At 37.8% G+C, this 13,159-nt stretch overlaps 1 protein-coding gene across 4 annotated transcripts in view; it reads right to left on the bottom strand.

Moving 5' to 3' along the window:
* Positions 1-13,159, bottom strand: part of gdpd5b (glycerophosphodiester phosphodiesterase domain containing 5b) — a 68,063-nt gene that overhangs the window by 46,075 nt on the left and 8,829 nt on the right. For all 4 annotated transcript variants that reach the window (XR_008361359.1, XR_008361360.1, XM_053507831.1 and 1 more), the window contains exon 2: positions 571-745. Coding sequence is in view for 2 of the 4 variants with exons in the window: in XM_053507831.1 (XP_053363806.1) it covers positions 571-687 (117 nt within the window). In the remaining 2 variants the exon portion in view is untranslated. The remainder of the gene's footprint in view (positions 1-570; positions 746-13,159) is intronic.

The raw sequence follows: 13,159 nt of genomic DNA, 5'->3' as shown, positions 1-13,159 counted from the left end.
TGCAGTAAAACATTTGAATGCTGCAAACGTTTTAAAGAAGGCCATAGGTCTGTGAATGACGATCTTGGCAGAGGTGGCACGGAGCATGAACATTCAGCGGGTGTAACAAAAATCAATGGAAAACTTATCACCAACTTGCAGAACGAGATGCATCTTGTACCCACAAGTACTGAACTCTTCACGAAATCATTCATCAACACCGCTTTCACATTATAGGCTGGGCTAGGAATTACTGCTACATCCCCCATAGAGTCCTGACCTCGCTTCAAGCGATTTCCACATGTTTGAATCATTAAAGGTGTTCCCAAGGAGGCCAGAGTTTCAGACAGACCTTGATAGTATCCTAGGACCACTGAAGTGCTAGTGCATTAGTGTAGGAGGGCATTATATAGAGAAATAAAGGAAATATTTACTCTTAGAACTGCGTTCTGTTATTGTGCGCCTAAACATCCCTTGTACATCATACAATAAAATGTCTTCTACGCACCATGATATAACACTTTTTTGCCATAGTAACCACGACGAGTGGCGATGCGTTGTAAAAGGAAACAAAAGAAAGGCAAACCTCACCTTTGTGGTGTCATCATGTGAGCGCTGGTAACGTTTCCAGCGGCAGCCGTAGATCCCTGTTAGACAGGACAAGCACAGTTGTCTCTCATAGACCTGCAGGGGTTGGTGCTTCACCATGCTCCTTCAGCCTGGACTCCACTCCACCCTTCTACCATCCCACTGACAGCTCAGCACTCTACAAAGAGAGAGAGAGGGAGGGGATGGGGGGTGGGGGGCGGAGGTAATGAATATGAGTGTATACGTGAGAGTCAAAACAAGAGAGAAATAGAGACGGACAGAGGGAGTAAGTGTGAGGATAAAAAGGCAGAGAGAACGTGAGAAAAAAGAGAGAGACACACATTCATCAGCAATCTGCTCTGCTGCAATAAACCTGGTCTGATGTTTACACTATTACACATCTAGCTAAAGGTGCAGAGTCATTCTTTTTTTTTTTTTTTTATGTCAGTGGTCTCTGCGAAAGCACTTTTTTTGCAATATACTGTCAGGTCCGTAAGTATTTAGAATGCAATTTTAATTATTATTATTTTTCTTGTTGGATCAAATGCTCAAAAGTTATTGGAAAAACTAATCTAATTGAACAAATCATAAATATAAGAATTACTTTTAATACTAGGATGCAAAAATGATAGTCAATGACATTTGAAATTCATGCACTTCCCAAAATTGTGGGACCTTTCGGTTTGCCTTTCGGTTTTGTTTTCAGAAACAAAAAAGTGTGTTTAATTGGCTCGAGGTCTGCTGACTGACTCAGCTCTTTAAAAACATTCCATTTCTGTGCCTTAAGAGGCTCTCCGGTTACTTTCACAGTAGGTTTTGAGTCATTATCCATGTGTACAGCGAAGTGCTGTCCTGCTGTGGAGTAAGATCAGTTTCACAATGATTCACAGATGTATTTCTTGACCCATATATAAATGTCACATGATTAAAATATTTTGTGTGTACACTTATTTATAAACTGGCAATTCTGCATTTACAAACTGCTAGGCATTCGTGAACTCTTATCCCAGCAAACTGCTAGGCATTTAGTCCCTGCAATCGTCCGTGGATTTTTGAGGCCTCGCTGACATTAGATGTCTCCTCCAATTTCAGCCAATCACATAAACGTCAATTTGATGGTATGATTGATGATGGACCACATCTGCACAGTGTGTCAATCAACCAAAATAACAAACCACGGGTATATGGAATGAACAAATTTTGGAATGTTAATATGGTCTCGGTTTGCTCCATGTCACATGTAAAAAATCTGATAAGCTCATTACAGCCATGCATGATTTCAATATTCGTTAAATATGGGATTTTCATGTGACATGTGCACATGCACACTGCACAGACATAACATGGTTTTGTTAACTTCAATTTCGGTTGTGATGGATGAAATTTTAAGAGGCATCTGATAGACTTCAGGAAGTTTAAAAAATGACCCGGTGTCCTTTTTGACATTAAAGTAACGTTACATAATGATTTTGAGGAGTATTTCAACTCACCATTGTACGTTGTGTAAAGTATTTTCAAATGTATATGCCTTTCAGTGACAATAAACTTCTGCACTTGTATATCCGGAACCTACAGTTAATGTAAATTCTGGTTGTACAAATAAGCACAGAAGTTACCGTCGCTAAATGGATTCTCTAAAGAGTTACTCACTCTTATCAGTTAGTGCTGCTGCTGCATAGCTGTTTAATGTAGCGGTATACACAAGTGGACCCAAATGGCTATCTTTCCCATCAAAGGCACTTGAGAGGCACAATCTATAGACCACCAGCAGACTGGCATTTGCATCACACCAGAGGAAACGGCTTTATCTTCAGTAATTAGCATTTTAACTGTTAAACTCGAACCATGCCATGATAAAGACTATGCAAGCCCAGTTTCAACTTCTTCCCAAGCAGATGATTTCAGGGGGATTTTAGGTTATATGAATGTTCCTTGTGTTTAATTTCAGCTAGCGACAAAAACCCTTCTGGATAGCTGGCTAACATGAGCTAACCTGACAGGATTTCTGGGAGGATTTTGTTTATTTTTGTTCTTACATATTTTAGCTAGCTGGCTAACATGAGCTAACCTGACAGGATTTCTGAGAGGATTTTATGTTTATTGTTGTTCTTACATATTTTAGCTAGCTGGCTAACATGAGCTAACCTGACAGGATTTCTGAGAGGATTTTATGTTTATTGTTGTTCTTACATATTTTAGCTAGCTGGCTAACATGAGCTAACCTGACAGGATTTCTGAGAGGATTTTATGTTTATTGTTGTTCTTACATATTTAAGCTAGCTGGCTAACATGAGCTAACCTGACAGGATTTCTGAGAGGATGTTATGTTTATTGTTGTTCTTACATATTTTAGCTAGCTGGCTAACATGAGCTAACCTGACAGGATTTCTGAGAGGATTTTATGTTTATTGTTGTTCTTACATATTTAAGCTAGCTGGCTAACATGAGCTAACCTGACAGGATTTCTGAGAGGATGTTATGTTTATTATTGTTCTTACATATTTTAGCTAACTGGCTAACATGAGCTAACCTGACAGGATTTCTGAGAGGATTTTATGTTTATTGTTGTTCTTACATATTTTAGCTAGCTGGCTAACATGAGCTAACCTGACAGGATTTTATGTTTATTGTTGTTCTTACATATTTTAGCTAGCTGGCTAACATGAGCTAACCTGACAGGATTTCTGAGAGGATTTTATGTTTATTGTTGTTCTTACATATTTTAGCTAGCTGGCTAACATGAGCTAACCTGACAGGATTTCTGAGAGGATGTTATGTTTATTGTTGTTCTTACATATTTTAGCTAGCTGGCTAACATGAGCTAACCTGACAGGATTTCTGAGAGGATTTTATGTTTATTGTTGTTCTTACATATTTTAGCTAGCTGGCTAACATGAGCTAACCTGACAGGATTTCTGAGAGGATTTTATGTTTATTGTTGTTCTTACATATTTTAGCTAGCTGGCTAACATGAGCTAACCTGACAGGATTTCTGAGAGGATTTTATGTTTATTGTTGTTCTTACATATTTAAGCTAGCTGGCTAACATGAGCTAACCTGACAGGATTTCTGAGAGGATGTTATGTTTATTGTTGTTCTTACATATTTTAGCTAACTGGCTAACATGAGCTAACCTGACAGGATTTCTGAGAGGATTTTATGTTTATTGTTGTTCTTACATATTTTAGCTAGCTGGCTAACATGAGCTAACCTGACAGGATTTCTGAGAGGATTTTATGTTTATTGTTGTTCTTACATATTTTAGCTAGCTGGCTAACATGAGCTAACCTGACAGGATTTCTGAGAGGATTTTATGTTTATTATTGTTCTTACATATTTTAGCTAACTGGCTAACAGGAGCTAACCTGACAGGATTTCTGAGAGGATTTTATGTTTATTATTGTTCTTACATATTTTAGCTAGCTGGCTAACATGAGCTAACCTGACAGGATTTCTGAGAGGATTTTATGTTTATTATTGTTCTTACATATTTTAGCTAGCTGGCTAACATGAGCTAACCTGACAGGATTTCTGAGAGGATTTTATGTTTATTGTTGTTCTTACATATTTTAGCTAGCTGGCTAACATGAGCTAACCTGACAGGATTTCTGAGAGGATTTTATGTTTATTGTTGTTCTTACATATTTAAGCTAGCTGGCTAACATGAGCTAACCTGACAGGATTTCTGAGAGGATGTTATGTTTATTGTTGTTCTTACATATTTTAGCTAACTGGCTAACATGAGCTAACCTGACAGGATTTCTGAGAGGATTTTATGTTTATTGTTGTTCTTACATATTTTAGCTAGCTGGCTAACATGAGCTAACCTGACAGGATTTCTGAGAGGATTTTATGTTTATTGTTGTTCTTACATATTTTAGCTAGCTGGCTAACATGAGCTAACCTGACAGGATTTCTGAGAGGATTTTATGTTTATTATTGTTCTTACATATTTTAGCTAACTGGCTAACAGGAGCTAACCTGACAGGATTTCTGAGAGGATTTTATGTTTATTATTGTTCTTACATATTTTAGCTAGCTGGCTAACATGAGCTAACCTGACAGGATTTCTGAGAGGATTTTATGTTTATTATTGTTCTTACATATTTTAGCTAGCTGGCTAACATGAGCTAACCTGACAGGATTTCTGTAAGGGAAATCTATTTAATATTTATTTCATCAGTTGGATAAAATGACCTAGAATTACTGAAATGAATTTTTAAAGTTATATAATTCTTACTGTTCCTGGTCAGTGTAGCTAGCTAGCTAGCTAATATCAGCTAACCTGCCACAAAAAAAAAATGCTACACTGATAGCTAAACAGCTAGCCAATATGAGCAATTTTTGTGAGGCTTGAGGCACAATTTTGAAGTTTGAAGCACAAAATGCATGGAGAAAACTACACCTAGTTAGAAGGAAAAATAATAATAATAATAATAATACAAAGAAAAACAGAAAGCCAAGAAAGAAAAAATACAAACAAACCTATGATAAAATAGAAGTTTGGGAATGTCTTTTATGATCAATAAAGAAAACTAATATATAAAACAACACAATTTCTCATTGTGTGGAACTGATCTATACTGGATTTTTGATGAATAAGTATAATAATTAATTATGTTCTGTTTCTATTTCTGGTCGGGGAGGTTTCCATGGAGATGCTATTAAATTTTCATTATAATATGACATTTCTCTCATATAATCTACTTGGCAAACAAAGTAAAAACAAACACACACACACACACACACGAGTTGTCAATTCATAAGTTATCAATTACACGGTCAGTCGCAGTATTTGTAAAAGTAGGTCTGTACTGTCCGCCATACTGAAGAGAGAGCAATTACCTGCCAAAAAAAAACCCAAACCAGTCACAGAAGCACTTTCAGCAAGAAAAACAAATCAGATAACATTTGTCATCTTAAAAAAAAACCCTTTGACTCCTTAATAATTGATTCCATTCAAAAATGTCAGTTTTTTTTTAAACAGGTACAAAGCTAACTAGCTCCTAACATAGTGCTGATTTTTAAATCGCTCTCCAACCCATGATCACAGGCCCTACTTAGTGTTTGTGAAAATGGATTGCATGTCCTACTTAATGCACTAACTTTCAATTTATCACTAAATGGGATTCAACCTGCAACCCGGAAATTAACAAAGGTAAAATTCCAAATCAGAATAAGTGGAAATATAAAGAGAAACTTACGTGATTTACAGGACAGTCTATCACTTTCATTGTTTAAAAACTACTTTCACTCCAGTGACTATGGAGTATACTCCAGTAAAAATAACTGAGCAAAATAACTGATTAAATAAAGAAACAAATCCCAATCTGTTAATAATAAATGGTGTATACAGAACTGTTGTATAAAAGAAATCATCACAGTCGTGATTAATCCAACACAACAGCACTCTCCCTAATGTAATATAGCTTAATTACCGATAAGGTTAACAGCAAATAACAGCACAATTTTTCTAATACTGTATTTATTTAGCACCTTAAAATTTATTAAAAATATATAAATTATTGACACATTCTACAGAAATAACTGATTGTGCATATACCTGTAAAGCCTGTACTTAATTATAGCCTTTTGTAATTAGATAATTGCACAGGTCTATACCCTGTTTTTACGTAATTAATTGAGCAGTAATAAGGTTACTGTAAAGGTATAATTAGCGATCATAATAGTTTGATTACCTTCCAGTATACCTCTTTTTTCTGGAACGAATCAGTCATCATATATTAATAACTCCATAAACTATAACACACGTGCTTCAAGATCCGAGTCAGATAATGACCACCTCTATACTGAATATAATATTTGCCTTTGTATTCCCACACAGTCTGCACTGTTACTCATACAGGAGGGTCAAACAGTGATACGGATTAGCTCCTGCTGATAGGATCTTGTGATGAGATGGAATTATCGTCTATGTACACATAACCTTGAGAGTAAAAACAAGGGATGTTTTTTTTTATGTCAACGTTATATGTTACACTGCTAGGGAAAGGTTATTCTTCCAAACATGTACATAGTAATGACAGAAACTGAGTTCAGGTCAAGTTTAAAGAGCTACGCCAATATGTCAAAGCAGCTTAGATAGAAATCTGGATGAAGGGTAGATTTAGATCCATAACGATTGAGCTAAGGGCCAGCTCTACGATGAAGAAACCTACAGAGAAACCAGACTCCAAAGGGAATCCGTTCTCTCCTGGTGACACTGGACTGCGAAATTATAAATAATTACTCTTTTACTTAATGCTACATTACAGAGTGTATTGAACAAATCTTGTTAATAGGAGGGGAGAAAAAGATGGTACCCCACCACGACTAATATCTTATACATTTAAAGATTACATTTAAAGGTTCCATATTTTACTACTTATTTAAGTTCTCAGAGGTGGTGCAAAGTGTGTCTGGTAACGATTTAACTTTAATACCGCTCAGATTATGGATTTTTCATACCTCAACCCCCCTCTATTTCACTCCTTCTCCTCCTCCTCCACCAAATGTGCTGTTTTAGTATCTATGTTAATGAGCTACTGATGAGCCACGCCCCCTCAGGGAACATATAACACTGTATAACATATATTGTTATATGAGGTCACAGTCGGGGCGAGGGGGGGTGAATGAAATCTAATTTGCTTGTTTTTGCTTTTGCTTGTATACACACACACATATATACACACACACACACACATATATTGGAGACTCATTTGCGTGCCTACAATTACAAATGAAAGAAAGTAAATTTTTTATAATATGTCAACTTTTTAATGCTGGCTGTTTTTTCATTGAGGATGTAAACGCAACCGTGCTACAATAACACTTTCTTATGAAAAGATAACGATCATAAAATTGTCCCTTTACCTTTAGATGCTTCCAAACCGATAACGCCCATGGCCTTACTAACAGCTCAGATAACTTGACATTCCAGACATTCTACAAGTTTCCCGACTTTACCTATTAAGGAGTCTTAAAATCCCCTGAAGACTGCAATAAAGACAAATTTAAGCTGATAAAAATATCTCTTTGTCTTAATACTCCCTAGATTGAACTCTGTACTTGGCAGCTTCATACCAGCCTGTTGACCATTTGCTCGTCTCAATGAGGATTGGCACACATGAGCAGGGAGTCTGGACGAGCAGTCACCTATTCCGCTGCCTCACTTCCTATACCAACTAAGAAAAAAAGGACAGAATAACAGTCTGCTCTAAGGGAAATGTTTCAGCACTTTGGCTTGAATTGAAAACACAGTATGTAGCTAGACAAGAAACGCACCAAGCAAGAAGTTCAGCAAAACATTCTCCTCAAATCATTACCCTAAACTTTAAACTTTTTCTTAGGTGATGGACAACAAAATGAAAAATATAATTGTGAACAAACTGCAAAGAAATATTTTAAACATAATGTTTTTGAATGTAAAAAAATATTATAGCAGCTATAAATATTTGTTCCCTCACCACATCCTTATTATATCACTATTGAAGTTAATGAGGTTAAAAAAAAATGGAGCTTTTCAATTTCAAGTGAAACCAGATTGTGTAAAGTCCTGATGACTTTCCTGTGGCGGAAAACACAGCCAGCAATGAAGACTCTAAGATTTCGAAGAGTCCGGGAATAAGGCCGTATGCTGAGCCTAGACCTGGGCAACTAAAGCAAACCCAGATAATAACGCTGCCTCCAGAGGTTTGTACAGAGGGTGGATGATGGATGCATCGCTTCATGTGCTTCTCTTCTTACCCTGATGCGCACATCACTTAGGAATAGAGTCAATCTGGACTCATCAGACCACATGGCCTTTTTCCATCGCTTCAAAGTCCAATCTTTATGCTCCGTAGCAAATGTAAGTGTTTTCTTTTTCTGGTTAATCTCACTAACATGTGGTTTTCTTATGGCTGAACACCTGATAAGTCCCAGTTCACATTGTGTGCATGTGGAAATACTCCTACTTTTACTTTTAACATAGTTATGATTTCCTTTTTTTTTTCTTTTTTTTTTTTACCATTCATCCTTCCAAAACCTTTAAGTGACCCTCATTTATTTTTTTCTGAACACATTTCAACCACAAAGTTGATGGTTCAGCACAGTCCTTACAGGTTTTTAAAAAGGTGTTTAACAGCGTTCTTAACCCAATTCCAATCATTTTAAATCTCCTTTATTATTTTCAGTACTGTACTTGGTGCTGGCCAACAATTTGACCCTTCTGAAGTGGGGTTTTTCTTTTTTTTTGGCCGGATATTTAAAAAACAATAACGTATTATCCTGAGCGCATTAATATAAACCTGTTGTTATAAAAAAATTAATCCCCACCTTCAGACACCATACATAACATTTTAAACTTCTTAAAAGAACTCTTTACACAAGCACATATAAGCCTCTTTTTATTATTCCTTTGCTTTCTGAAGTTGCCCTTGAACGGGCAGTTAAACATTCCTGCAATTCCTTCTCACGTCCCTGCTTTGCTTTCACACAGACTCACGTCAACCTGGCAGCATAGCATGAGGACACAGTAAAAAACAAACCACATGACATAATCTATCTTTGGGACACTGTCATTTTGGGAAGTGTATGTTTACGAACAGTGGGGCTGAACTCGCAATAAGTGGTGTCGCAACTATACACACGTCAGTTCTCCCTGACTAATGACTATTGCATAAAATGAGGCCCATCTTGGAGGTCATCGAGGCTGCAGGAGGAGGCAGGGATTACTTTTTAACTTGGCGATGAGATGAGAAACTTGGAACGGTTTTAGGTTATTACTGTCAAGGAAAAAAACACACCCTCTTACTTGGAATGTTCGATACATAGAAGGACATGTGACCGACCTAATCAAGTCATCCCCAGTAATCAACTCGAAGTGAATGACTATTGTTTTCTTGATCACTAGATTGATAATCTTGTCATCACAGAAGCACCAGGTCACATGAATTTCATTAACAGGTTGTTTTCTTCTCGTCTGGTCCTTTTTTCCCTTTTTTTTTATTGAAAGACCTTCAGCGCTGACTCAGCTGCCTCCCATTCGCCATTCGCCATTCGCATTCCCCATGACATCCAGGAATATTCCAGTGACCATCTGTTTGCTCAACACCACTTTTGTGCAACACCCAAACTAAAATACTCCCTGTCAGAGAGGGTGTGTGTGTGTGTGTGTGTGTGTGTGTGTGTGCAAGACTTCGTTTAAGAGTGCAGGCTACAATTTGAAAAACCACCCCTCTTAAGAACAACAGTTATTTTCAACATGTATCATAGGCTTGCCCTGTTTTTACACCTGAATAATACACTCATGGGGGCTTAAAAAGAGTTGCATGGGTCTTGGAAGATGATTTTAATAAAAATTTGGCGTAGATGATGTTTTCCTTGTTGCGTATGTTTTTTTTTTTTAATATGATCAACAACATTCATCTGGGCATTTTTTACTTAAATCTGCCTTCCCACTAAATCCCATCCCTTCCCGCTTATCCCTCACTGCATTCCACTTAAAAACAAGTTATATTTACACTTCATTTTCGTCACTAATATGTAATTTGGCCAAACAGGGCTATATTTGTAGAATTTCTGATTCTAAGGAATCCAATCTAAGCCCAAAGGAGTATATTTCCAGCACCAGCATCTCGATAAATGTCCTTAGGAAAAAAATCAATTCGGTTATGTATCAACTCTTACGGGTCTATGACACCCAAAATTTATTTAGAACAAATCCTGCCGTATAAAGAGAGTTGTATGTCTAAAAACTCTTGTCCTATACATATCTTCCCGCTCCAAGACTCCATTTAAAAAGCTTGAAAATTGAAGCTACGTCTGTGATTGATCTGTTCTGGTGATGACGATAATGCCAGTAGGTTCTTTGTTCATTTTTTTACGGATATTCCTGGTAGATCTCACAGAGGCACCAAGCCGAGAAGGTCATCTCAGATGTCTCTTTCCCCAGCCCAGATTCCAGACTTTCCCAAGCCGTCTGTTGATATAATTTCTCTAGAGGGGCCTGGGTTTGCCCCGAGGTCTCAGTCCAGTGGGACATTTTTTATACGGTGCTAGTGGGAATTGATGTAAGATGCCCAAATCTCTTGATTCAAAAAAGCAGCAGGTCATTCCTAATGCTGCTGTATACTGCCGAGCTCCTCACCCTGTCATGAAGAACCCTAAGATGCAAGCTAAAACGTGTAACCCTGCCGTAGGAACCTTATTTCTTCCACTTACAATTTGATTATTTCAGTCACTCCTTAAAAAAAAAAAAAAAAAAAAGCGTGTGACTATACTGTAGGTGAGGATAGACATGGACAGCAGGGCAAACAGGATGCAACCGAGCTCCTGCTTCAACAGTACAGTGCTGTCATGTATCCTGTACGCATTATGGAAGATTGCGCTGCATACAAATGGGTTATATTTAAGCAATATGACATGGGATGGAGTGCTGCTGTGCTGGATATCAGCACGCTGTGATACAACCCAGCAAAACCGAATCAAGCCCAGGCCTTCCGCATGACAGGCGGAACACCTACCAGTGAGCCACCAGACACAACCGAGAGTGTAATATTGCTTTTATAGAACAGTGCCACAAAAAACATTCATCATCAACAAATTATGATTTGTTTGTTTATTTACCAGTTATTTTGCTCCGCCTACACATATCCTTCCATGCGTGGTAGAACTAACTAGTTCTGGTAACTGGTTTTTATGAAGTTACGATGTTTTTTCTTGCTGGAAGTGCACCTGTGACTGGATTTGAATGTGGGTTTTGGCAGGTAGCTGCTCTCTTCTCCATATGATGAACCATACCAACCTGCTTTCAGCTGTCAACCAACCGACAGTTATTGTAATAAATGATTGTTGAACACCTGGGACACAGAGTGATACATATGATTAAACGTCCCAGTGCTGTTACCATCTATTATCACCGCTCATGGAATGCCTCTCGTCCAATCAGATCACTCCGTCAGAACTATAATAATTCCAATAATTCCTGATACAAAGTCGAGCAACACAATATCAGTTAAACCGGATAATCGATCTAATCACTCAGCTCTATGAAGAAACTTCTACGATGTGCAGTTCTAACTAATGTGTGTTATCTCCAAATGAATAAATGGTGTGTGTAAGGACAAGTCTGGCCGAGCATGTATTATCGGCATCTCTGAATCTGGCGTCAAATCAAAAAGCACGGATCTACTCTGTGGAGGCGAGTTCCTCGTAATCGTCCCTCGAGTTAAAATTCCAGAGAGATTTCCAGAGAGTCTTTGTAGAACAAGCGGTTGCATGGGGTGTACGCGTTATGGGGGAGGTTAGGGAATAGTTTCCACTTTATACCCGTTCACAATAACTAAAAAGAGTTTTAAGATAAGCTAATCTGATTAAAATGTTCTCAGCCCCAAAAGTATTGGCACCATTCATGTGAAGGATATGAGCAAAAAACAAATTGGCGCAATATTTCTATTAGCACATCTAAAGACTCCAAGGTATTTTTTTATTGCAGTATTAATTAGAAACATTTTCTCTCGCTCTCTCTTATAAGTCTACGCACTCTGTCTAGGAAATTGTGGAGTTTCTAGCTCGTACAGGTTTTACAGCTTTTGTTTCTGATTTACGCAACGTCTTTTCAACGACTGACTACTTCTAGGGAAATGAAGTGCTGTTTCGAAGAGATTTCCACAAAACGACTGCATAACACTAGCGTATGGAGAATATGGTAATGATGTCCGTCTAAATAGACTTAAGGATAACTGCATTACTACAACTGACACTGAGACATCATGCGTAGTGATATGAGTGCAGATGGATAGCCATTTGCATAGCTTTCATTAGAAAGTCAAGTTCAAAAGCTCCGTGTTCCACCTGAACAGAACATTAAAGGAGAACACAGATGCTTTCATTCAGTCCTGCAGCACGGCTAAGAGGGACGAAGCAAGCTTTTGTTTAGTGGCAAATAAGTAGATATCAAAGAGCTAGACACGAGAGTGCATAAGTGTAATGAAATAATACTTAAATGATGAGTAGCTTCATGTGTTCTCTGTCTCTTAGAATAAACTGAGTCATGGTGTCAATTCTCAATCTGTCATCCCGTCTCTCATCTGTCATCTTCTCGTAAAAAGACAAGGGCAGGGGAAATGTGCAGGAGTCAGCACAATGTTCGAGCAGTGTGCATCTGGAGCCAGACCACGGGGAGATTGATCATTCTCAGCTCTTCGAATGGATTTGAGCTAAATATAGAATTCTTCTACAAGAATGTGGGAAAAAAACCCTCCTGATGTTAGCGGAAGGTCGATTAGCTCTGATGCCAAGTCGTGTATTTCCCACAACCAGCTTTTTATACTGTTTATCATCAAACACAATTTCAAAGGGTTTTTCACTGATGGTGCCGATAATACTAAGTCTATTAACAATAAAGCGATCATCACCTGATTTTAGATTAGAATTACCCGATTATTCAAACTGAACGCTTTGTCAAGACTGGATGAACCCAAACAGGGAGTGGGTGGTGGTGGTCAGGGGGACTCGCCCTACTGGTAATCATTCCAAAATATTGCAAGCAGATCTTCAAGTATAAAGGTCAAGCCATTTGAATTGTTAACATTAGTCACAAGCCATCCTC

Source organism: Clarias gariepinus, chromosome 11 (genome assembly GCF_024256425.1).
Source record: "Clarias gariepinus isolate MV-2021 ecotype Netherlands chromosome 11, CGAR_prim_01v2, whole genome shotgun sequence".
Taxonomy (NCBI): domain Eukaryota; kingdom Metazoa; phylum Chordata; class Actinopteri; order Siluriformes; family Clariidae; genus Clarias; species Clarias gariepinus.
This window is presented reverse-complemented; position numbering and strand designations above follow the sequence as displayed.